General features: G+C 41.0%; 2 protein-coding genes across 2 annotated transcripts in view; one reads left to right on the forward strand and one right to left on the reverse strand.

Annotated features, from left to right (window-relative positions):
• The window catches only part of ZW10 (zw10 kinetochore protein), a 32,035-nt gene extending 22,724 nt beyond the window's left edge, over positions 1-9,311 (reverse strand). The window contains exons 1-7 of the mRNA XM_059068593.2: positions 9,115-9,311; positions 6,511-6,645; positions 3,534-3,635; positions 3,267-3,344; positions 2,636-2,795; positions 919-1,071; positions 309-500 (exon numbers count right to left, since the gene is read on the reverse strand). Of these exons, the coding sequence (XP_058924576.1) occupies positions 309-500; positions 919-1,071; positions 2,636-2,795; positions 3,267-3,344; positions 3,534-3,635; positions 6,511-6,645; positions 9,115-9,219 (925 nt within the window). The 5' untranslated portion in view covers positions 9,220-9,311. The remainder of the gene's footprint in view (positions 1-308; positions 501-918; positions 1,072-2,635; positions 2,796-3,266; positions 3,345-3,533; positions 3,636-6,510; positions 6,646-9,114) is intronic.
• Positions 9,312-16,459: 7,148 nt separating this feature from the next.
• Positions 16,460-17,147, forward strand: CLDN25 (claudin 25). Its single transcript, XM_059068985.2, is given in 2 exon segments — positions 16,460-16,992; positions 16,994-17,147. Coding segments are annotated over 2 exon segments (687 nt in total).
• Positions 17,148-26,998: the final 9,851 nt, after the last annotated feature.

Raw genomic sequence — 26,998 nt, forward strand, 5'->3', positions numbered from 1 at the left:
AGTCCCAAAACGTGATGTTCCCAGAAGTCCCATGAGGGAAATGCATCCCAAAATTCAACTAAATATTACAAACACAGACTCTAGGGCACCACTAAATACCCTACGTGTCAACACAGGGCAGAGAAGGAATGCAAAATAGAGCAAGAAATAAAAAGGTAACTACTTTGTTCCCATGACATAATTTACTCACGTCTGATCCGCCATTCACTCAGATTGCTGACATTTTTATCCACTTTAAAATAATATTTACTTTCAAAAACCATATCGACTTCTCTAAAATATAAAAGCACCGCCTTGGGGATACATACCTAGAAGCTGTTTCTGGACCACTTCCAGTACCAGTCTGATCTTGGCAAAAACTTCAGATGGCGATGGATGTTCCAAGTCAGTCATCACAGATTCAAAACGAATGATAATGATGTTAGGTTGGCTTTCTATCACAGCAAAAAGGGATGGGCAAGATGCCAGAGGCCTAAGGATATACTTCAGCAGCATCTGACCTGAAAGTTTTATGAACACTCATAAAAAATAAATCACTAGAAGACACTTCAAAAAAAATGTCTTCAAGCCTGACAACAATACATATTCCATGACATTACACAACACCCATTATGCACTGCAGGTTTTCCCACTGAAGTTTCCCAGATTGTCTACAGATTTTTATTTAAATTATTCAAAAAATAAAATAAAATAAATACCAGCAGCTACTTTAAAAAAAAAGAAGAAAAGAAAAAGGAAAGGATCTAAGCCCTTAATGAAAAGTATAATATTTATACAATTCCACTTAATAAATCATGAGGCCAAACCCTACGATCCATCATCAATATTATTCAGAGAATACTGATAATTTTTCTGTCATTCCTTTAACAATGGACCTTCTGAAATTTCATGTAAATGAAACAAAGTATTATGCCTTACCAAATGACTTAAGCTTGGTATGTAGCTCCCCAAGAAGAGAAAATGCCAAGAGGACAGAACTGACGGGTGGCACGGGGGTCTTCTCTTCTTTCTGAGATTGTTCAGTGCATAAATGAAGTTCTGTTTGTAGGCAAGATTCCGAGTTGCTGATATCTAAGAAAAAGGGAAAAAATATCAGCGGTCTCAACAATACAAGATGTTCCCATTTCTATTCCTGAGAGCCCACCGTCTACGAAGAGTCCTAAATATGTGGTTTTACTACAATACACTTCTGATGCAATCAAATATTAATTACTACATACATGACCTTGGCATCACTTTAAAACAGGAAATTACTTCCTCTGGTATGTTCAAAGAATCAAACTGAGCGCCAAAGTAAGATGATGTGCATACAATAACTGCTTACTAAATATGTGTTGAGAATGGATAAACAACAAGGTCCTACTGTATAGCATAGGGAACTCTATTTAATATCCTGTGATAAACCATAATGGAACAGAATATTAAAAAGTATGTATGTATATTTATAACTGAATCACTTTGCTGTACAGCAGAAATTAACACAACATTGTAAATCAACCATACTTCAATTTAAAAAAAGAATGTGTTGAATGACAGAATGAAGGCAAAGAATAAAAAGTGAGATCCTAGTTTCAATTAAGGCCTCCTATTCTATGTTCCCTCTTATGAAGTAAAAAGAACAGCCTGCCAAACAAGTTTAACAGGGTGTGTTACAACAAAGAATTAACACACCTGCCACCTTCTCTTAATTTTACAGTCTGCTTGGAAATAGAATCTAAAATTTTCTAGATGACTTCCTTGAAAATACCTAATACATACAGGGTGGGGTATATGTGTGTGAGTGTGTGTGTGTGTGTGTGTGTGTGTGTGTATGTGTGTGCGTGCGTGCGTACGTGTGTGTACACACATACATATACAATGTATTTGAAGGCCATAGTGGATATGGGAAAGGGAGCAAGGGGAGACTGTGAGGTTTCTCCTGAAACAGACTAAATTTCATTTAAATTTCAGACTAAATTTCATTAAATTTAAATGCTGGAAAATATACCAGGTTTAATGACATATCCTTCCCATATACCCTCAGAAGTTTTACTTTGTGTAAACAAGATATCAAAGAGGGCTCAAAGCCAGAGGCGGGCAGAGGGGCTGAGAGCCAAGTAGTATAAATAAAAGCCAGGGCCAGAGTGATCCTATTTCTGCATCTTGCAAAGCATCCCCCATCTCATGATTTCGTCACCATTTTTCTCAAAGGACTGAAAAAAACTGGGCCAAACTCCTATCCCTTTCCTTAGCAAGAGAGAAAGAATGGTTGAACAGCTTCTTTAAGCTTTCTAGAAAAGATAAACTGTTGGGATTAGAGCTTTGGGAATGCGCACATCCTACGATGCAGTGAAAACTGTGTGGTCTTAAAGTGCTACCATCTCCTCTACCACAGCCTCACCACCTGGACCCCTCCCAATCACCTTCTCTCGTCTCTGCTTCTTCCCAGTGAAAGGGACAGAAAGAGAAATGCAAGGGAAGTAACAAGCATTTTGGTCCTAACAAGCATTCTGCTTAACATGAGAACTCAACATAGAATTGGGAGATTAAGAAATGAAACCTTCCTCTCTCCCAACATAAAATATTTGGAATATATTCAGAGGCCAAACTGGTTCAGGCAGATTAAGCAAAGCTGTCCACCTGAGGTCAGCAGCACCTTTTGATGGTGGGAACTTCCATACAATCAGCTTCTGCCACTCTTCTCCAAGGTGATAAAGTATGTTCTGTTTCTGTATGGTAAGCTCCATGCTGAGAGATTTCAGTATTTTTAAATCAAAGCATTTTCTGGATTTTAATAACTTCAAGCATATCTGTGCCTGGTAGTGAAATGGAATCATTGTTAACATTTCATCTGGACTCTAGGCAATTAGAATATATTTGTATAATGATAAGGAATACATGCAACACAAAATTTACTTAAAACAAGAATAGTACTGGACTTCTCTGGTGGCACAGTGGTTAAGAATCTGCCCACCAATGCAGGGTACATGGGTTCGAGCCCTGGTCTGGGAAGACGCCACAGGCCACGGAGCAACGAAGCCCGTGCACTACAACCACTGAGCCTGTGCTCTAGAGCCCGTGTGCCACAACTACTGAAACCCACGCACCTAGAGCCCATGCTCCACAGGGAGAGAAGCCACTGCAATGAAAAGTAGCCCCCGCTCACCGCAACTAGAGAAAGCCCGCACGCAGCAACAGAGATCCAATACAGCCCATAAATAAATTAATTAATTTTTTAAAAAAAGAATGGTGCTAATTGCTTATGCTTTAGAGAAAGTGTTTAATACCTCTTCTAGACGCTGAGCAGCAGTAACATACTTCTTCTCTGCCAATGCACAATTATATTCCTCAATAGCAGTAGAAAACTGAAAAGATTAGTATAGTTATTAGGTATTTTATTTTATACAGCCTACTATTTCAAGTCTGTCTGCTTGTTTATTTTTAAACTATGAAAAAATACCACATAGGGGATACCCATTGAATGATAAGACAATTGGAAAAAAAAATAACTTTCTCACCACCAAAACACTAAAGTCTGATTTGAGTATACTGACCTCGTGTAGCTGTCTAAGTAAAATTAGGACTACTGAGTCTCTTTCCAACTGTTGCTTCAAGTCTGTAAATTCAGCAGTTGATACGTGAAGATCCCGGCGGACCTAAGTCACACACCAAAGACAAGTATTTTTAAGCTATACTATATTTAAGAAATGAAACTTTTACTGTAATCAATAAGCTTTATTAGGTGAATGTAATTCATGATGAAATTTAAATGTTGGTTAAGACTGGAATAAAAATCACAGAATGGAGTAGGAAGAGACTTTAAGTGGTCCACTTAGCCCAAACCCTTCTCCTGTGCAGGAATACCCGTTCCCATGAACAAAATATCCTCGTGTCACCATGTATTCTTAGTTTAAGCAGTTATCTTTCATCAAAGAACTCATTCACCTGGATTACTGGTATCCGCACTGCCAAGTGATAATTCATTCTTCAGTTGAATAGTTCTAACTAATAGAAAGATTTATCTACGTTGAGTGAGAATCCGCCTCCCATTCTGTCCCCTTTTCAGGGACTTTGCACTATCAATTATTTCCTCTCTTCTCTATCTTTTACTTCTCCCTAAGTCCTTCTCCATTCCAATTATGTGAATACCTATTAGAGCATGGCTCCTCCCATCATATTTAAATATCATTTAAAATCTCCCCCAACTCTATGAAAAAATATCCTCCACCTTAGCAACCACCCTATTTCTCAGTAGCTACCTGATTTCTCTCCTCCCTCTCACATACAAGCTTCCTGCAAGGGTAATCCATACTCACTGTCTTTACTTTCTCACCTCTCATTCACTCTATAACTCACGTGATCTGGCTTCTACCCCCGCCATTCCACCAAAGCTGTTCCAAAGCAGTTGGTGCCAAAATACCAATCAAATCCTTGCTGCTAAATCCAAAGCATATGTCACCAGTATTACATGCATCAGTACACTGCTACTTTCCTTTCCTCAGTTCTATGACACCAATATCTACTCATTTTCCTCCTGGTTCTTTGGCCATTCCTTTTCATCTTCTTTTGGGAGCGAAATTTCCCCTCTGATCACTTCACACACGCTGATATTCCTTTCTCCCTGGCCCTCTCATTACTCTGAACCAACGGTTCTCAAAAAATAAACTTTTATTTTTTAACCCATCCTGATCCAGGGACGTTTGGCAATGTCTAGAGACATCTGGCGTGCCACGATCGAGGGCGCTCTACTGGCACCTAGTGAGTAGAGGCCAGGGTTACTACTAAACACCTTCCAGTGTACCGGATAGGCCCCCACAGCAAAGAACGCCCAGCCCCAAATACCAGCTGTGCCTGTACTGAAAAGCCCTGCTCTCCATGCTCTCTCTGGGCAATCTCATCCAATCCCATAGCTTCAACTCCTAGGTGCAGCTACCCCATGTCCATTTTCCTAACATCCAAATATGTATATGGATGGTGTGACATGCAAATTATCCTCTAAAACCCATTCTCCCACTCTCCCACAGTAACAGCGCAAGGCTATGCAGCTAAACTATATGCTCTAGTGCTCTGCACAGTCAGGTGTGACCACTTGTCTAAGACCCCACCAATGGAATATAAGCAGAAGTGATGTGTACCATTTCCAAGTCTTGAGAAAACAGATGTGTCTCCTCTATTCCCTCTATTTGACCTTAACCTGCAGCTATAACTGGACATGGGGACAGACCGACTTCAACCATGCAAACAACAAAATCCTAGAGCAGTGTTTCTCGAACTATAACGTGCATACATACATATTGCTTGGTGAATCTTATTAAAGTGCAGATTCTGATTCAGTAGGTCTGGGATGGGGCCTGAGATCCTCCACGTCTAACAAGCCACCAGGTGTTGCCAATTCCACTGCCCTACAGACTGCTGGAAGACAATTCTTTAGGAGTCTCACATTTCTGCACTATCTTGCAGTGAAGCAATTGACTGTCTCTTGTTCTGGACTATCTTTTCAAAAATGTTTGTGTAGTAAACAGCTTGAAAAATAGAGATGGCGTTTTCCTCCACAGCAAAAAGCCAGCATGCTCACTACCCGTTAGAAAAGATTCAGGTTCCCTAAGCACTGAAGTTCTCTTCTGTCCCTACAGCCCACTGCACACTGCCCTGTAGAAACTGGGGCTTGCGGCACTGTGCAAAAACGTTCATCCTCTGGCTACCGCTGTGAGCAATAAACTGTCCTTCACAGTTCTTGACACAGACTACACTACAGTAGCCAGGCCCTGGGTTGTAGAATCAGCCTGCTAGCCTAGACACTATGATTGAGAAATATGTATCTTGTTTGAGCCATTGCATTTCAAGTTCCCGCCCGGCCCCATCTTTCTTTACAACAGTCTAGCCTCCATCTTCATACAATCCAACTGTGCAGCTCCATTTGTATACCCCACAGGCACCCCATATTTAAACTCAACAAAAACCTACTCCTCCTCTAGATTCTGTTTCAGTGAATGACACATCAATGACCTAGTTCCCCAGTTATCTTTGACTCCACAATCTTTCACCCCCCATATCAACAAATCCCAGAGATCCTATATCTTTTGAAAGTCCCTAGGATTCATCCACTTTTCTCCACCCCCACTGCCATTGACGATGGAGCAGGTTGCATCCTGTCTTGCCTGATTACTTTAACTGCCTTCTCATTGCCCAGTCTCTTTTCCCTCTTTTCTATGCTTCATGTTTTTGCTTTATTATGAAGACAATAAAATCCTGAGATTATTTTTTAATTTATAAAGTGCTATTAAAATGCAAGACATTATTATTATAGCTTAAAATGTTTTTTTAACATAAAAAAGAAATTGTTTAAAGTATAGTTTTGGAAAATATTTGTATTTTAAAACTGGACGTTACCCTAAAATCATCTAATTCAACCTCCATTCACCAATAAGGAAAGTGAGGTCTTCAAAAGTTGTATAAAACTGAATTGTCTTAGAAATCAGGAAGTTGAACTGCCTCCCTACAAACCTACCCCATATAACAAACTATTCTTACCTCACTCTCTATCCTGGATTTCAGCAGGTCAATGTCATCGGATAGCTTATCCACTTGGGTAACCAGGTCCTGTGCACTTTGCATGCTAGGCAGGAATTCACTGTACTTCTTGCTGATCATACTGCATACCTCGCCCTATTATATAAGATGGAAAAATTACAATGAGATGGTAGGGAACTCTGTTAAAATACATAGCTCATCTTCTGTTAGGTATCTTCCAAGTTAGGGCCTTCTTGCCAGTTACCCACACCCATTCACTTTCCCTCCAAGCCAACGGGTTTCCTCATAAAACACATTTCTCCCACCCTTAAGAGTCCCATAACACTACTAGGGTGCAAGAAGACAATGATCACCAAATCCCAACAGTGCTCAAGAGTTGTACAAACACCGAAAACGAGAAACAAAGAGACAAAAATTCTCATTTTGAACTGTATCAGCTCAGACTATAGCCACTAATTTTAATCACACCTAATAGAAAAAAAAGTAAATGGATAAATTAAACCCATCATCTGTATACCTCAATGGATTTACAAATTTCTATTCTCTTGCTTATAAAATTGTAAGGCCTAATCTTAAAACCCTAAATTTTTTTTTAAGATTTGTTTTTGATATGGACCATTTTTAAAGTTTTTATTGAATTTGTTACAATACTGCTTCTGTTTTATGTGTTGGTTTTTTGGCCGCGAGGCATGTGGGATCTTGGCTCCCCAACCAGGGATCGAACCCGCACCCTCTGCATTGGAAGGCGAAGTCTTAACCACTGGACCGCCAGGGAAGTCCCTTAAAACCCTAAACTGATTTGAGTTCCATTATGTCCTTTAATGCAAACTAATTTAATAAACAAACTATTGAATACTTTGCACTGAATTAATCCATGCTTTGAAAGACACAGGAATAAATTATGCTTGCACACAAATAAATTCCTTTTAGGTAGGAAAGGCAGTATACACTCAAGTAATCAGAATACAGAAAAGAGAAATGTAATATAGCAACAGAGTTAATGTCCTCCAGGAGCACAAGTGGGAAACAGAGCACCTCTGCCTGAGGGAAAATGGGGATATTTTTCATGCAGGGAACTATATTTGAGATGGAACTTGAAAAATGAGTAGAAATACTAATAGGTTAAAGATGGAGAAATGGCAACATAAGTAAAATCTGGGAACTAGGAAAAAAGTGGGCCTGTTTGGAGTATAAAAAGTAGTTCTCAACTGTCTGAAGATTCAAGTCAGGGAAGATAAACTAGTGAAAGGAAAGTTAGGTCCAGAACAGGGAGGAGCCTTGAGTGCCATGTTAAAGTAGCTTAATAGCCTGTCCTCTTTCCATCATATAAAAAGTGATGAAAAATCCTAAAGCCATATTAAAGAAGAGATGCCAGTGACATGAATACTTAACATTTAGGAAATCATTATGGTAAAATAAAACCATTTTTGTGCCTTTATGGTAGAGTGCCAAAATTGCTCCCTTAAATCCAGACTTACACGGGTACACATCTTTTTATTTTTATTTTTTTAACATCTTTATTGGAGTATAATTGCTTTACAATGGTGTGTTAGTTTCTGCTGTATAACAAAGTGAATCAGCTATACGTATACATATATCCCCATATCTCCTCCCTCTTGCACCTCTTTCCCACCCTCCCTATCCCACCCCTCTAGGTGGTCACAAAGCACTGAGCTGATCTCCCTGTGCTATGCGGCTGCTTCCCACTAGCTATCTATTTTACGTTTGGTAGTGTATATATGTCCATGCCACCCTCTCACTTTGTCCCAGCTAACCCTTCCCCCTCCCCGTGTTCTCAAGTCCATTCTCTACATCTGTGTCTATTCCTGTCCTGCCCCTAAGTTTGTGAGACCCATTTTTTTTTAGATTCCATATATATGTGCACATCTTTTAAAATGAAAGCAACAAAGATGTGGGCAAATACAAATGTAGGGTAAAGATAGCAGTACAAAGTGGAACTGCGTGTGGTTTGTGCCTTTTGTTTTTGTATCAATCTCAAGACAGCAGAGTCCAAAGAAGTGCTATTCACATGTTTTATAACACTCATCGTAGTCTCAAGGGCCTGGAGGTGGAGAAGAGAGTTTAATAAAATATCGATAGGTTTTAATAACAAAAATTTCGGGGAGGGAGGAGAACGGCACAATCCTCCCAAAGCCATTATATTCATCCACAAATCGGACAGAGGAGGAAATCACACACATCGGTGTGGGCGGGGGTGGGCGGGATTGCCCTCATTTCTATCTCGCTCCTGTGCTCCCTCCCTAGAAACCTAGGGCTTCCAGTCCCACTTCCCCGGCTCTGCTGGTCTCCTCGGCCTTCGCCCTCGACCCCCATCCCTTCCCAGCCTAACCCCACTCCCAACGCTGCCCCAGTCACCGCCTCTTCCTCTCCACTGTCCCGCCTCCTCTCCTCCGCAGTCCCCAACCCCGGTCTGGGCTTCCCTCTAAGGCCCCTCCTCGGCCCACATACCTCCCAGCCCTCCCACTCCTCATTCCTCCCACTCGGCTCCCACGCCTGACCGCTGGCATCCACTCTGGCTGCCATGGCTCTACTCCTCCCTCCGTCCCTTTATAATAAGCCAGCCGCCAGCTGCCCCGGCTTCACCTTGATCTCCTCCACCCGCTGGGCCAGGCGGCTGATCCGAGTGCACAGATCCTCCTTCTCCAGCCTCCCCGAGTGTGCCAGGACTTCCGTCACGAACGAGGCCATCGCTACCACAAGAACCAACCCGGACAGGGTCTCTCTCTTGTAGCCAGCGCAGCAGCTCCAGTCCCGCCGGAGGCCTTGGCGCGCGGTCTGCCGGGAAACGGAGTCTCGCGGGGCCCAGACTTCCGCACGAAAAGCGAGGCCCGTACTACAACTCCCAGTAGGCACCGCAGCTATCCTAGCGTGGACTTTTCACGGTGTCCCGTAGTTGGCAAACTGTGCGGAGACGCGTTTTCTCCTTGCTCATTTTCAAATAGCTTGTCTTTTCCCGCCGGGTTTTCACTAGAAAAAAAATGTTTTTATTTAATAACCAGTCACAACTGAACTTTTCTCAGCTTCAAAACGCTTACCTGTGAAATTTATCTATCCTGAAGACCCAACGAGCCCATCTTGATCTTTTTTCGTTAAATATTCATTCTCATGGGCCTCCGTGGCCCTCAGAGTTTATATGAATGGTGCCCTCTGCAGTTGTGCAAGAAAGTGGAATCACCTCATTATAAATAAAAGTATGCTCATAATTGCACTCCTTTTATATTACATAGTATATATATATATATATACACATATATAACATCTAGGAAATATATTATAAATTTATATTATTTATATTACCTAGGTATAAATAACATTAGTACTGTATGGACTGGAACATGATACTTAGCACTTTCTATCAGAGATTACAAATCAATTTTATCAAAACTTTAAAAAAATTCTTTCATTATTTAAATGTGTTACATACATACTATAAGATATATGTATGTATACATATATGCATATAAATGCATTACATACTAAAAGATTTTCACAATATGCTATGTACAGTATTAAAAAATAAATAGATATAGATACATACATAGAGGTAAAGGTAAAGGAAGTACACCAATTTAACTCTCCTAGTGGTGAATTTATGGTATTTATTCTCTTCTTTTCCCTGTTTTTTTCTATTTTTCTACAATAAACATGTACTGCCTTGATTAAAATGCTTTTTAAAAATTTTAAAGGTACCTTGTGAGGGTGGACCCCCAAGTAGATGCTGACACTAAGGTCCTTGTCAATTTTAAGTGCCTGTGGAACAATCTGCTTATCCTAGTGATGCCGGGGCAGCTTCCTGTGATGTGAGCAAAGGGGGTTGAGACAGGAAGCCATAACATCTTGGGAATCGCCTCTCCCTAGAAAACCAACCAAACTTCTGTTTGGTAGACCTGTCAGCCTCTCTTTGAATTCTAAATGCTACTAATAATAAATGCCCATTGAGAAAGAAAGACCTGCAGATGAAATTCCTGAAAATTTGTATCACATATTTATTGAGCAACTACTATGTGATGGACACTGTGCTAGGCTGGGAATCCAAAATATGTGAATAAATAATCTCAGGAAAATATGATCATTACTATCTTCGAGGTAGATGAGGGATTGATCCAGATGTGGTAGGGCCTAAATTTTATACAGTTGCCAGGAGGGGGAGGACTCTTTATGAAAAGAATATAAAATAACAAATACAAAATTAAGTGCAGGCCTTGGAAGGGATCTGTGCAAGTAACAGTCCTGGAAGCTTAATCCACCTCTAAGGAGGTACAACAGGCAGAGGAAATATTGGGGGAAGAGCACCCAGTCTCTGATTGAATCAGGGAGGTTCCACAGTAATAAGGAATCTTAACTAAGAATGGAAGGAGGTGTCAGGTTGAGGTTCTGGAATCTTCCTCCAGGAAACTAAGCCATGAATACCCACAAACACAACTGCAGAAGCTCTACCTCTCCCTGAGCACTGAATAAGCTAAGGACTATCCCTCAAGTTTCCAGGAAGAGACAGGGGAGAGCCAGACTTAGGAAGGAGAAAAAAGAGCATAGGGAATGGAGTAGGATTGCTACACACAGACAGACAATGCATGCAGGCATGAATGAACACTTGAGTAAATAAAAAGAAAATAACACCTCTTGGATACGAAGAATTAATATTGTTAAAATGGCCATACTACCCAAAGCAAGGTACAGATTTAATGAGATCCCTATCCAATAACCCACGAAATTTTTCACGGAACTAGAACAAATAATGCTAAAGTTTATATGGAACCAAAAAAGGCCCAGACTTGCCAAAGCAATCCTAAGGAGAAAGAACAAAGCTGGAGGCATAACCCTCCCAGACTTCAGACAATACTACAAAGCTACAGTAGTCAAGACAGCATGGTATTGGCACAAAAAGAGACATATGGATCAATGGAACAGAATAGAGAGCTCAGAAATAAACCCACTCACCTACAGTCAACTAATCTTTGACAAAGAAGGCAGGAATATACAACGGAGAAAAAAAGTCTCTTCAGCAAGTGGTGTTGGGAAAGCTGGACAGCCACATGTAAATCAATGCAGTTAGAACACTCCCTCATACCATACAAAAAAATAAACTCAAAATGGCTTAAAGAGTTAAATATGAGACATGATGCCATAAAACTCACAGAAGAGAACATAGGCAAAACATTCTCTGACACAAATCATAGCAATATTTCCTTAGGTCAGTCTCCCAAGGCAGTAGAAATAAAAGCAAAAAGAAACAAATGGAACCTAATCAAACTTACAAGTTTTTGCACAGCAAAGTAAACCATAAGCAAAATGAAAAGACAACCTACAGACTCAGAGAAAATATTTGCAAACAATGCAACCAACAAGGGCTTAATTTCCAAAGTACACAAATAGCTCATACAACTCAATAAAAAACAAACAAACAAAAAACCAATCAAAAAATGGGCAGAAGAGCTAAATAGACATTTCTCCAAAGAAGACATACAGATGACCAAAAAGCACATCAAAAGATGCTCAGCAACACTAATTATTAGGGAAATGCAAATCAAAACTACATTGAGGTGTCACCTCACACTGGTCAGAATGACCATCATCAAAAAGTCTACAAATAACAAATGCTGGAGAGGGTGCGGAGAAAAGGGAACCTTCCTTTACATTGGTGGGAATGTAAATTGGTGCAGCCACTATGGAGAGCAGTATGGAGGTTCCTTAAAAAACTAAAACTAGAGGAGTTAGCATATGATCCAGCAATCCCACTCCTAGGCATATATCTGGAGAAAACACTAATACACGAAAAGATACATGCACTCCAATGTTTGCAGCAGCACTATTTACAATAGCCAAGACATAGAAGCAACCTAAATGCCCATTGACAGATGAATGGATAAAGAAGATGTGAGATATATATATATATATATATATATATATATATATATATATACACACACACACACACACACACACACACACACACACAGTGGGATAAAAAGCCATAAAAAGGAATGAAATAATGCCTTTTGCAGCAACATGGATGGACCTAGAGATTATCATACTGAGTGAAGTAAGTCAGACAGAGAAAGACAAATATCATATGATATCAACTATATGTGGAATCTAAAAAATGTTACAAATGATCTTATTTACAAGACAGAAACAAACTCACAGACATAGAAAACAAACTATGGTTACCAAAGGGGAAAGCCATGGAGGGAAAAATTAGGAGTTTGGGTTTAGCAGATACAAAATGTGTATAAAACAGATAAAAAGCAAAGACCCACTGTATAGCACAGGGAACTATATTCACTATCTTATAATAAACTATAATGGAAAAGAATTAATATATATATTTATATAGAGAAATATAGGTAGATAAACAGGTAGATATAAACCTGAATCACTTTGCTGTGCACCCGAAACTAACAAAACATTGTAAATCAAGTACACTTCAATAAAAAAGAAATTAAAAATTTTAAAAAGAAATTAACAAATGAATGGTTTTCCCTCACTAATCTGACCTCCTTCATATTTCACGCTTATCATGGTTTGAATCTCTCCTGACTCACACATTTTCATAAAACACCAAGAAAGGGCTCTGAAGAAAAGCCAAAGAAATAAGGAACAATGTCTGAAAGGATTCCTCCTGACCAATCATGTCTCACACACGTGGCATGCCTGGATTCAGGAAGCTAGGTAACAAAAACAAATCTGGATGGATATAGTACAAGCACTTTCCAGAGATGCATAATATTTTGCTATCGTTTTGATTAGAACATGTGCTTGTTATAAAAGCAGCAGCAGGAGCCTGCAATTTATATCCTTTTTTTTTTTTTTTTTTTTTTGCGGTACACGGGCCTCTCACTGTTGTGGTCTTTCCCATTGTGGAGCACAGGTTCCGGACACGCAGGCTCAGTGGCCATGGCTCACGGGCCCAGCCGCTCCGTGGCATGTAGGATCCTCCCGGACAGGGGCACGAACCTGTGTCCTCTGCATGGGCAGGCGGATTCTCAACCACTGCGCCACCACAGAAGCCCGAGGCTACAATTTAAAAGAGCATCCCATTTGCTTCAAGATAGGATTAAGGGAGGGAGGAGTGGTGGATGCAGGTATGGATGAAAACAGATTGGTATGAGTGGATAATTTCTGAAGCTGGGTGATAGTACATCAGATTTCTTTATACCGTTTGCTCTACTTTCGTATGTGTTTGAAATTTTCCATAATCAAACATGAAAGAATAAAAGTCATTCCAGAAGTTTCTGCTCACCTCCCTCCACCCCTACAAGACTGCTTAGGTGTTGAGATGTCATTCGGGTAAAGTCAAGATACTGCTTTTTCAGACGCTTCCTCCTTGCTGACTATCCCATGCCCCTTTTTCACATCGTAGTGTACCACAGGGCAATCAGTAGGTTTAAATATGTACAGGAGAATACATTGGTCAACATCTAGGTCTTCAATATAATAAATCACAATTTTCTTCCGTATTTTGCCATAAAGAGGAGCCCACGCCTGCATGCTGTGTTATCAGTGGGCACGTGCAGCGCAGGAGGCATCTCTGTTGCAGCGCTGGAGACAAAAATAGGAAATGTCACAGTCCGAGCCGCCTGGCTCAGGAGTTGGATCTGTTGCTTGCCAGCTGGGGCACCTTGGCAAGTTACCTAACACGTATCTCACAGCGGTGGTGTGAAAATTAAATAAGGATAAAGAATCTAGCCAATTTGCATTCCCACCAAAGTGCAAGAGTGTTCCCCTTTCCTCCACATCCTCTCCAGCATTTATTGCTTCTAGATTTTTTGATGATGGCCATTCTGACCAGTGTGAGATGACATCTCATTGTAGTTTTGATTTGCATTTCTCTAATGATTAATGATGTTGAGCCTTCTTTCATGTGTTTGTTGGCAATCTCTATATCTTCTTTGGAGAAATGTCTGTTTAGGTCTTCTGTCCATTTTTGGATTGGGTTGTTTTTCTGTTATTGAGCTGCTTGTAAATGGAGAACAGTATGGAGGTTCCTTAAAAAACTAAAAATAGAATTACCATACGACCCAGCAATCCCACTACTGGGCATATACCCTGAGAAAACCATAATTCAAAAAGAGTCATGTACCAAATGTTCATTGCAGCTCTATTTACAATAGCCAGGACATGGAAGCAACCTAAGTGTCCATCGACAGATGAATGGATAAAGAAGATGTGGCACATATGTACAATGGAATACTACTCAGCCATAAAAAGAAACGAAATTGGGTTATTTGTAATGAGGTGGATGGACCCAGAGTCTGTCATACAGAGTGAAGTAAGTCAGCAAGAGAAAAAGAAATACCGTATGCTAACACATATATATGGAATCTAAGAAAAAAAAAAAAAGGTCATGAAGAACCTAGGGGTAAGATGAGAATAAAGACACAGACCTACTACAGAATGGACTTGAGGACATGGGGAGGGGGAAGGGTAAGCTGTGACAAAGTGAGAGAGTGGCATGGACATATATACACTACCAAACGTAAAATAGATAGCTAGTGGGAAGCAGCCACATAGCACAGGGAGATCAGCTAGATGGTTTGTGACCACCTAGAGGGGTGGGATGGGGAGGGTGGGAGGGAGGGAGATGCAAGAGGGAAGAGATATGGGAACATATGTATATGTATAACTGATTCACTTTGTTATAAAGCAGAAACTAACACACCATTGTAAAGCAATTATACTCCAATAAAGATGTTAAAGAAAAAAAAAGAATCTAGCCAAAAGTCTGGTATTTAGCCTCACTCAGTAAATGCAAATTATTGCCTTTCCTGTTGGAACCTGCCTCTTGGAAGCAGCAACAAATAGGAATGGAAGCTGGTGTGACTGCCATCTATTTATAGCTGCTGTCCCAGCAGCAGCAGGGGACTGGGGAGGAAGGGCTTTCCCTCCTGGTATATTCTGGGTCTGGATAGGTTCCTTGGATTCGGGAATTTTTTTCTTCTGCTTACAAAAATACTAAATGATAAATTTGTAAAAATGTATAAAATACGTAGACAAGAATAAATAAGAAAATAAGAACTATCCATAATCCTTCCACTAAAATAACCATGGTTAACATTTTGTGGTATATGATACACACATACATACACACACATAGATACAGATATAAGCACTTTTTTGTGAAAGTGAAACTGCCTTCTATATACTCTATATAGTGTTTGGTCACTGCTTTTCTCACTTAACATATCAAAAGCATTTTTCATGTCATTAAAATTTGTTCTACATCAGTTTAAAACAGCTGCCTAAATTGTACATAATAATATACACTTATTAACACTAGTTCCATGGATATTTTCATAAATATTGGTATATATTCACAGTAAATTAAGGTAAGTTCTTGGACGTAGGGTGCTGGGTCAAAGTATGCAGATATTTAAAAGTGTAAAACATAGGGCTTCCCTGGTGGCACAGTGGTTGAGAGCCCGCCTGCCGATGCAGGGGACACCGGTCCGTGCCCCAGTCCGGGCCCGTGAGCCACGGCCACTGAGGCTGCGCGTCCGGAGCCTGTGCTCCGCAACGGGAGGGGCCACAACAGTGAGAGGCCCGCGTACCGCAAAAAAAAAAAATAAAAGTGTAAAACATGAAGTCATGTTACCCTCCAGAAAGATTACATCAATGTATATTCCCAGAACATCATTCTCATCTTCTCGGAACTGGGGAGTGATTTAAGTGTATGAATTCACTCATCAAATATGTATTGATGGCTTACTGTCTGGCTTTTTTGCCTCTCATGGGTCCCTCCCCGAGGATCCACACCCACATCCAATCTTGGGCTCTCACCCCCTAAACCCAAACTTTGCCAAGTTCCTGGCACCTGCTTCAGCTGCTGAGTGGACTCCACTCAGCTCCCCCAAAAGTCCTGCCTGCTGATCAGTCACCAAGCCACCTGTCCTCCTTTTCTTTCTGCCTTTCTTTTGTGGTGGGAGTAACCATGGCCTGGAGTTTCCAAGAGAAAGCCCAGCTTGGGGGACTGCTCCTCTCTCTGCTTGGCTGGGTCTGTTCATGTGTCACCAACGTCCTGCCCCAATGGAAAACTCTCAATCTGGAGCTGAACGAAATGGAGACCTGGATCATAGGACTTTGGGAGGTCTGCGTAGATCAGGAGGAAGTTGCCACTGTGTGTAAGGCCTTTGAGTCCTTTTCGTCTCTGCCCCTGGAGCTCCAGGCATCCCGCATCCTCATGGTAGCCTCCCATGGGCTGGGACTACTGGGGCTTCTGCTGACTGCTTTGGGGGCCCAATGCTTCCAGTTTCACAGGATCAGATGGGTATTTCAGAGGTGGCTTTGCCTCCTGGAAGGGACTTTGGAGGCATCAGCTTTGGCCACTCCCCTCTTTCCAGTCTCCTGGGTGGCCTACGCCACAGTCCAAGACTTCTGGGATGACAGTGTCCCTGAGATTGTGCCTTGGTGGGAGTTTGGAGATGCCCTCTGCCTGGGCTGGGCTGCTGTTGTTTTCCTGGCCCTTGTTACTCCTCATCTTCTCGGCCTGCCTGGGAAAAGAAGATGTGCCCTCTGTCCAGATGGCCGTCCCTACAGCAGCCTCACCATCCTGTGCTCCAGCAGAGGAGTCCGATCGCTCGTCCTACCTAATGCCAAGACCTAGGATCCCGTTCATCTAGGACAAGCTTTGCCAAGAAATCTGTGGAACAGAGGAATGTCAGGAGAATCCTCTCTCTTCCTTATCCTTCATCACTCTATATTTGCTTGCTTCATTTTAGGGGTGGTAGTCACTGTCTCATTTGTTCAAGAATTTGACTGTCTTGGTGATATGGTGATCCTAATTTCAGAATGAAAAATCAAGGCACAGTTTCTAAAAACATGTTGCTCTGATTTAGATTTTATTTACATAAAATACTTTTAAACTCATAATGTTAATTATACACTTGATTCTTTCCTTACTAGGGAAAACATATTACAAAATAGCATTCAACCTAGAAAACCTAGTCTACAGGATATGAAGATAGAAAAGCTAAAGATACGCCTTTGCAAAGGAAAATGAATTATTGGCCTATAATATCACCTCAGGACAGGGACCCTCCTTGGGTTCATTTTCAGTCTCGGGTGCACGATTTGAAAGGGAGCTTCACAATATATCAGTCCTTGTGGCTGTACCCAAGGACTGCCTAACGTGGGCATGCATGTGGAGAGAATGATCAGCTCCTCGGAAATGTCTTTTACCATATGCAAAATCACATTATAAATCCCTTAACTTTTCACCTAAATGTCAGCAGACCTACCTAGGCCGTGGCAACCAGTAAAGTCCCTTTCCCAACAATGACCCAAGTTCCTTTGCTTCCTGACCGCCTGGCCCAGGTCTTCCTCAGGCATTTCTGCAAGTCCTCAAGGAGGAGCCTCCCACTTGCTCATAAACCTGTTCATCAGCTGAAACTACCCTGAGTGTCCACCCTGATCCTCTAGCTACCATCTGCCTTCCACTGCCTTAATCAGTTGAGTCACCACTGACCCCGTCGACAATTCCCACAGGAGAACAACTAAGGGTGATGGTTCCCAGCGTCCCCAGATATGTCCCTTTTCCAAGTTCAGAGGCACCTTTTGCTCACAGGACTGAGGAGCTCCCTCCCTCCACACGCTGTGCTTTGCCTTGAGGCTGTACTGCCTGTGCTCACGTGCCTCTCCTTCTCAATTAAGTAACACCGGCATAGCCCTGACACCTTGAGGTAGCCACCACAGAGTACTCACGCACCAACACAAGAATAAACAAGTTTGCCGGCAGAGCCCAGACCAGTTCCCTTCTTTTTTTTTTTCCTGAGGAAACGAGTCTGCTCATGTGCAACTTCGTCTTCAGCACCTGACTTAGTTACCTTCTCACCCAGAATAGCATCCTCTAGAAGTCACAGTTTCTCCAGAAATCTCCTTTCCCAGTATGTCCTTTTGTATATGTCCCCTTGACATACACAAATCCAAATGACTCTTAGGTATATAAATTTTTGAGTATAAAAGAGCAGTTTGCATCAAATTTGTATTCTGGCCTTCTCTGGTTCCAAGGCCCATTTTGTCAACTACCCCTTCTTGATTATGTTTCAAGGATCTTTAGGCCAAGTTTCAATCAGGGGTGAGGCTCAAATATCCAAGAGTTATCCTTGGATCCGACAGGATCTACAAGAAGGACTCATTTTGTTTTTCATCCATCTGGCCGTTTATTCACTCTTTGAACAAATATTTATTGAGCACCTACCATGTGCTAGACACTGTGCTAGCAACCAGGAATAAAATGGTAGGACAAAACGTACCCCTGCCTCTCATACAGGCAATTAGGGGAGACAAATATTAATGGGAAATCACATCGATGCAAATTGTAGTTGTGACAAACTTTACAAATCTGGAAAGGTGAATGGTTCTCTTAAGATCATGCAATAGGAACAATTTAACCTAGTCAGGTTACATGAGCGGGTACCCTAGGGAAACGATAACTGCCTACAAGCTAAAGGATGGATAGCAATTCTAGATAGAGAAAAAAGTAAAAGACAAGGCTGGTGAAGTAGGAAGGAGCAGGATCTTGCAGGACCTGTACGGCCTGTAAGGCCTGGAGAATGTTTTCTCTGTTCTCAGAACCAAGGGAAGCCAAGCATGAGGCCAGGAATAGGAGCTCAGCTGACCGAAACAGTAGCCTGCTCCCCCTTTCCTAACACCTTGTCCCTGGGCCTTATCCCTACCACACAGTTGTGTAGGGTTTAAGAGATGACAATGCACTTTCACATATCTTGTGTCTTATTTACTGTTATATTGAGAGGTTTTTTTTTATTTGGTTTTGGTTTTTTGAGATTGGGAGAACAGATATTATTTGTTTTGCTAATGAGAAAATGAAGAATTTAGGCAACATGCCCACGGCGAGTAATTAGCTGGCTGAGACTTGAATCCAAGGCTTGGATGCCGTGGCAGGCTTTTGTCACCCATCCCATCCTGTTGCTTCATGGGGATGGGTTGCTGAGACAATCCACTAGACTAAAGGAAAAATTAGCACCCAAGCAGAAGAAAAAAACCAAAGACCTAAAAGAAAAAGATTGTGCTCTGTGCGTTTGTTGAGGTCTAAACAGGATCTTTGTTGCCAGGTGGCTCACCTGGTCCTGCTGGTGACCTGCATCCCTCATCCTAATCCCACGTGTGCAGGAGCTGATGGTATTTTTCACCAGCATGTGATTATGGCTTCCTCTGCAAAGAAATTGGACACAAAACTAAAGATTAAGAAAAAAAATAGCCTGTCTTCCTAACTCTCCTTTATAAAGGACACAAAGGCATTAAAAAAAGTTTTTAAAGGTCTGCATTTTTAAAATATTTACTTATTAATTTATTTTGGCTGCGGCAGGTCTTACTTGCGGCACACAGGATCTTTCAGTTGCAGCACGTGGACTTCTTAGTTTCGGCATGCATGTGGGATCTAGTTCCCGGACCAGGGATCGAACCTGGGCCCCCTGCATTGGGAGCTCAGAGTCTTACCCACAGAACCGCCAAGGAAGTCCCCAAAGACCTTTTTTAAAACGATAGGAGTGGAGCAGGGACTGTTGATTGATTTCCAAGCAGTCAATAGCATGTCATCCCCTGAAGGAAAGGTGATCTGCATTCTGGCCAGAATCTACTTTTATAGAAAGAGTCTGAGAAATAAGATGCTTTTCACCAAAAACTGAGACTGTTTTTATCTACCGGTGTTGTAGGGAAAATAATGAGAAATAAAAATAGAACTAATTAAATCTTAGCTTCAGTTCAGCCTTTTCTCATACATTTGTGGCAAATTAACATTAAAAACATCTCTTTATTGTGCTTACACATGGAGAGGTGTGTTGTCATATGTATTGGAAACAGAAAGGGACATCAGTCAATCGATGTTTCAGGGCAAAAGCTTTTATTATGTGCAAAGCATTGTAAGAAAATAACCCGAGGACTTGCCAAACGTGATGCAGTTAGAATTTGATATGTTCGGTGCCGTCTTCTCCACCGGCCTTCCTTTGGGTCTGAACATATCATTAGCAGAGAAGGCATTCCAGAAGGTCCCTATCAAAACATTCATCTGTTACCCTTCTGAGCCTCTGACTGAGGGAAAAGTCCCAAGGGTTAGCCAGACACATTTTGGGATGGGAGGAAAGAAAGAAATAGTTTTATGGGCTTCTGGACACGAGATGTGTCTCAGCAGCCAGGGAAGGTTAGGATAATACAAAACTCAGAGTTGGGGAAATGTCTGCAGTCACTGGCCTCTGATATGGAACCGAAAGAAGCTGGGATCACGTTCTACTCTACTAACTGATGGATTTATTTTTTTAAGCCGGTTGTTCTTGCTACCTTGTCCACATTTATAGTGTATGTACAGACTGTTTTGTTGTTGCCCAGAATTTTGAATAGTGCCTCAAAGCCAAATCCCATGGGTGACATATGCCCTGGATTCTAAAGACAGGGGGGCTCACCACACTGCTGCTAAGAAGTAACCAAACTGGTGGTCAGCCTTCACACCCAACACCTACATAAGAGAAACACCCAGACTCATTAGGGAGGCTTCCTGGAAGGGAATTCATTACAGTTGGGAGCACTGTAATGTCTCTACCCTTCCCTGTGAGGAGTGGGATGCAGATGGACCTCAGAACCACTCACAGATGGAGCTGTGCTCAGCAGGGAAGATGGGCATCTGAAACACACCCATTCCACCCGTGCTGAGCTGCAGAAACCCCTGGGCTATGAAGGCACAGAGGAGGGTGCCTGACCACCACCAGAGCAGCCTGAAGCAGGGGGCTGGCTCGAGTGGGGCAGAGGGGCAGCACCTGCCCTTCTGCCTTTTACTGGGGCAAGGATGGTAAGCTTTCTGTAGCCCAGATGGGTGCTGGGGCAGGCAGTCTGGGTGACACTGTCCCAGAGCACTGCTGGACGGTGTGAGTGACTAGAGCAGGAGCCGAGAGGAACTGGAAGAGGCCAGCCAGGAAATCCAAAAGCCGTATCAGGGAGTGATCTGGAAGATTTCTACAGAGCTCTCTGAAGAACCCGTAAAATACCCCACCCAAGAGCTAGTAACTGGATTCTTGCCATAATAAAGAACAAGAGTGTATTAGAAACAAAACTATTTCTTTAAAAAGTAAACGATGTCTTTTGCCTTCTTCTGCTATAAACTCTCCTCCCCCAGGCTCTAGGGCTGCCAGAAGCTGGGGGTTAGGAGGGGAACGGAGCAGGGGAGCAGAAAAATGTCCTACGGCTCCTTCCTTACTGCTAATCCCTGAACTTCAGGCTGAGGCCTGGACTAAGATGTGGGGAGAAGCACTGAAGCAAATGGATGAGAGTGAACTTTTGATCTAGACTGGTCCAGACGCTGTAATACATGAAAATTATTCTTTTCATACTCAAACGTGACAATAAAGTCCTCAGGGAAAGGACAGACAAAGGATCATACTGGAAGGTAGCCATGGAAACAAAAAGAAAGCTATTGACTCATTGTTCCCTATCAAGTTTAGGCCATTCAATAAAATAAATAAAGAAAAAATATACCCAAAGCAAGAAAAGAATCCGATAGGACATACTGTAATTTTTCTATCCAGCATAGGCCCGGATCCCTTCAGCATGTCTCTTCCAGTCAGACTGGCTAATATGAGCACATCCGCTTGCCAGAGACCTACAGCACCCTGGATGTCTACATTACGTCCCAGTTATTTAGCATCTACCTGTGAGCCCTACGTAGGCCAAGGAGAAACCTTAAAGACCTTGCTCCACAATACATTTCCACACGAGACCTGCAGCTAACAATACTTTACACCATGTCATTGCTGCATCTGTTGTTTCTTTTAACCCTTAGAACATAACTGCAAGGTTAAGGATTTTTTTTTTGTTTTATAGACCAGGAAAATAGGTTTAGCCAGTATTTGAACTCAGTTGTTAGATAACGATGCCAATATTCTTTCCATGAACTACAGCTTCATGAGACACGTGGAGTCAGCAGTGATTTATAAATCAGGAAAGCTGTAAAACTGTTCAACTCATGAATGAGATCTGGCTATTCCCTAAGTAGAGACGGTCAAGATGACTTAGTGAATGACGATGCTACTTCCAGGTCATCATTGGGGGGTTCTATCCTTACTGTTAAAACCTAAATGCTAATTTGGGAAGACCATCTTTGGCATAAGTGATACCTCTAGCCCACCGTTAGGGGTCTAGATAGAAAACTGGTCATACCTCCATGAACATGATTAATAATACCAGGACCAGCACACATTTAATTTTCAAAACTCACTCCTGGCAATCCCTGAGTATTTAGGTAGCAGCTTATCAATTCCAAGTGACCTAGATTCTTTTTTTTTTTTTAAATTTATTTTGTTTTTGTCTGCACTGGGTCTTCGCTGCTGTGCGCAGGCTTTCTCTAGTTGTGTGGAGTGGGGGCTATTCTTCATTGCCCAAGTCACCTAAATTCTTTAGAAGGTTTCTGTCCCCTTCTCCTACTCAAAGTTAATATTCCTGCTTCATTGCTTAGTATCACAATTTCTTGTCTTCCTCATAGCAGGAACAATCCAGGCTTATCTTATCTGAGAAGGGAGGAGACCAGGTCTCTACCTTACTAAGACCTTCACTTGTCTGTAAATGGCCAATCAGTTACACACAACAAGGAGTTTGTGGGATCAGGTAACTAGCCAACAGCCTATTGGGCAATGCAGCAAACAAGAGGGCTGAAAGGAGGAGGACATGAAAGTGCCCTGAAAATCTCTTAAGGCAGTTCCACTCTGATTTGTAGTAGATTACAATGTCAGTTTAGTGTTTGATAGCCTAAGAGAATGTGGATAATTTTTTTAAAGGTTCATGGAAAAGCAATGTAATGACTGAATAGCTGAGAAGTTGAGCCTGTGAGCGAACTTTAAGGAATTCATGTGTTTACGGTAATTAAAAGGTTAATTACACAGAAAAAAATATATTTTTCTATATCTCCATCAAAGTTGAGTTTCACAACATGAGGAATACACCAAAGTTATAATATATTAATTCAGAAAGCATAAAAGCCTGTAAACTATCATTGCAGAAGATTCTACAGACTTTATGAAACCACAGAACTCAGTATGTTGAGGACACTGTAAAAGCCACCTTACTAGTAGGCATGGAAGTTCTATGAAGAAGTAGTTCTCAGCTGTGACTGTATGTTCATCAGAATCACCTGTGATGCCTTCCAAGCATAAAAGCCTCTGCGGTCCAGCGGAAGTCTAATTAGTCCACACCTGCAGGGTTGAGGCCTTGGCAACCGGGATTTTGAAAGTGACTGCTGATTCTGGATTGGTGACCAGGGTTAGGAATCACTGCTGAAGAGCTCTGAATTAAAAAGGCAGAAAAGGGAATTCCCTGGAGGTCCAGTGGTTGCACTCTGGGCTTCCACTACAGGGGGCACGGGTTCAATCCCTGGTCGGGGAACTAAGATCCCACAAGCCTCATGGCATGGCCAAAAATAAATAAATAAAAAGGCAGGAAAAAACTTACAAAAGAGAAAAATAAATAAAAACAAAATAAAGTTGTTTGAAAAGACCAATAAACCTCTGGAAATACTAACCAAGAAGAAAAGAAGATACGTGTCACCCAGTATCAGTAATGAAAAGGGGGACATCACTAAGATCCTGGAGCCATTAAACACACACACACGCGCACGCACACACACACACACGAGGCGTTATTATAAATTTTGCCAAGTAGATTTTAGGTTTTAGACAAAATGGACATATTTCTCTTTTTTGGGGACAAATTTCTAATAATTTTCCAAAACTGACACAAGGAGTAACCAAAGAAAGTCTGAAAACACTAAATGTATAAAAGAAGCTGAATCTATAATTAAAAGCATCTTTTCAAAAGACACAAAAAACAACTCTGGGTGGCTTCAACAATGAATTCTGCCAGAAATTAAGGAAGAAATAATCCTATCTTATACAAACTCTTTCAGAACATAGAAAATGAGAGAACATCCCAACTCATACAATAAGGCCAGAATAATCTACACCAAAACTTTGATAAGAACATTACAAGAAAAGAAAATTAAAGGCCAATCTCTCTCATGAATATACATGCAAAAGTCCTAAATAGAATATGAAAAAATTCCATATGCATATAAAAAATATATCAAATTCAGTTTCTTCTGGCAACATGGTTGGTTTAAAATTAACAAATTCACACATGAACAGAGTAAAGGAAAAGACCCATGTAATCATTTCAATAGACAAAGAAAAAGCATTTGATAAATTTCAACACCCATTCATAATTTTTAAAAAACTCAAACTCGGAATAAAAGGAATCTTTCTTTATATAATAAATGGAATTTATAAAAAGCCTACAGTATGGTGAAATACTGAAAACTTTCCCCCTGATATGGGGGGGGGGCGGATAATGACACCCACTATCACCACTTCTATTCAGCATTGTACCAGAGGTCCTAGTGTGACCAGGCAAGAAAAAGAAATGTTGTAAGGACTTGAAGTAAAAGTCATCATTCACAGATAACATAGTGTATACAGAAGATCTAAAAAAAAACCTGATAAACTATTGGAATTAATAAGTAATTCTTACAGGCTTGATATAAAAACATCTATTTGTTTCTAGATGTCAGCAACAAACAATTAAAAATGGAATTTTAAAAAATCACAGCATTTACAATAGGTTGAAAAACATCAAAGATCCAGGAATAAATCTTATGAAAGAGGTGGAAGACCTTTATACAGAAACTGAGGAAAATCTAAATAAAAAGTACATACAATGTTCATAGATCAGATGTCAGTTCTCTTCAAATTATCTTATAGTCACTATAAACCACATCAAAATCCCTGGAGATTTGTGTATGCATGTGTGAAATTGACAAACTGATTCTAAAGTTTATATGGAAATATAAAAAAATCAAGAATAGCCACGATGATATTGAAGATGTCCAAAACTGGACAATTTGTTGTACCAGAAATCAAGACTTATAAAGCTACACTAATTAGGACAATGTGATATTGGTACAAGCAGACAAACAGGCCAATAGAACAGACAAAAGAGCCCAGAAGCAGAACCCTACACAGACACCTTATGACAAAGGCACAGCACTGGGAAACACAAAATGTTTTCAATAAATGGTGAGGGTCAGTCCACTAAATGTGAAGGGCAAAAGAGTGAAACTTCTGGAAGATAACACAGAATATCTTTATGACCTTGGAAATAATTTCCTCAATAGGGCACAGTAGCACTAACCATGAAGGAAAAGACTGATAAACTAGACAACCTTAACATTAAAAACTTGTTTTCACCCAAAGACATCAAATGAAAAGCCAGAGTGGGAGAAGATACAGGCAATGCATATAACCAAAAAAGTTTCCATAACTGGACTATATTTTCAAAAAACTCCTATAAATCACTAAGGAAAAGAAAAGAAAAGTGGGCAAAAGACTTAAATACGTATTTCAAAAAAGAGAATAGCCAAAGGCCAATAAGTATATTAAGAGATGCTGGACATCCTTAGGACACAGATGTGGACAAAAGAATGTTGCCTGCCAACCCAGGAAAAAAACGAATGTTGCCCACCATCAAGCCATCAGCCACTGCAGCCAGCCCTGATGGTGCACCCTGAGGGGAATTCAGGACAGAGAAAAACAGGATACTGGCCCTAGATAGTTAAGATGCATATCTAAGGAATAATTTCAATGAGGCTCGCATCTTCTCATAGGTAGAAAAGCACTAAAATCATTATCTTGAAATGTCTGGTGTTTTTGTGATTAGTAGTAGTCTTTTAATGTTCAACTACATGTCTTTCCCTCCCTTACCTCTTTGGAACAGTTCCTCAGAGCTATCTGAGAGGATGCCTCCAGAGCTACAGTCCTCAGTAAGGTCCTTAAATAAAACATAACTTGCAACTTGTAGGTTGTGCATTTTTCTTCAGCTGACACAGGGAAGTGCAAATCAAAATGATATCATCACATGTCTACCAGAATGGTTATATTAAAAATACTGACAAAATCAAATCTTGACAAGGATATGGGGCAACTGGAACTCTTATAAACTGCTGGTAGGAGTTTAAATTGGTATAACTGCTTTGGAAAACTGTTTGGTAGAATCTAATAAAGACACATCGACCTATTCCTATGACCCATATATTCTAATGATCCTGAAATTCCACTCAGAATCACATGCCAACAGAAACGCATTCCTGGGTGCATCAAAAGACATGTACATGAACGCATTATGGGTAGCAGCCAAAAACTGGAAACACTCAAATGACAATTAGCATAATAAATTGTAAGATATATTCATTCAATGAAATATAATAAACCGAGCAAGGCAAATGAGTGAACTACAGCTGCAATTAGTTCTCCCTTCTATCCTATCCCTGCTACATCCCAGCCCTTCATTCAATCCTTGCCTCTTCTTCATTCATTATTTAAATTGTTCTATGTATCCACTTCACAGGGTAACAATGAGTTTATATGCTCCATAGTTCTTGAAAGAGCTAATTAACAAACCCAAATGGAAAAGGACTGCAATTCCA

This window comes from Kogia breviceps, chromosome 7, assembly GCF_026419965.1.
Source record: "Kogia breviceps isolate mKogBre1 chromosome 7, mKogBre1 haplotype 1, whole genome shotgun sequence".
Lineage (NCBI taxonomy): Eukaryota > Metazoa > Chordata > Mammalia > Artiodactyla > Physeteridae > Kogia > Kogia breviceps.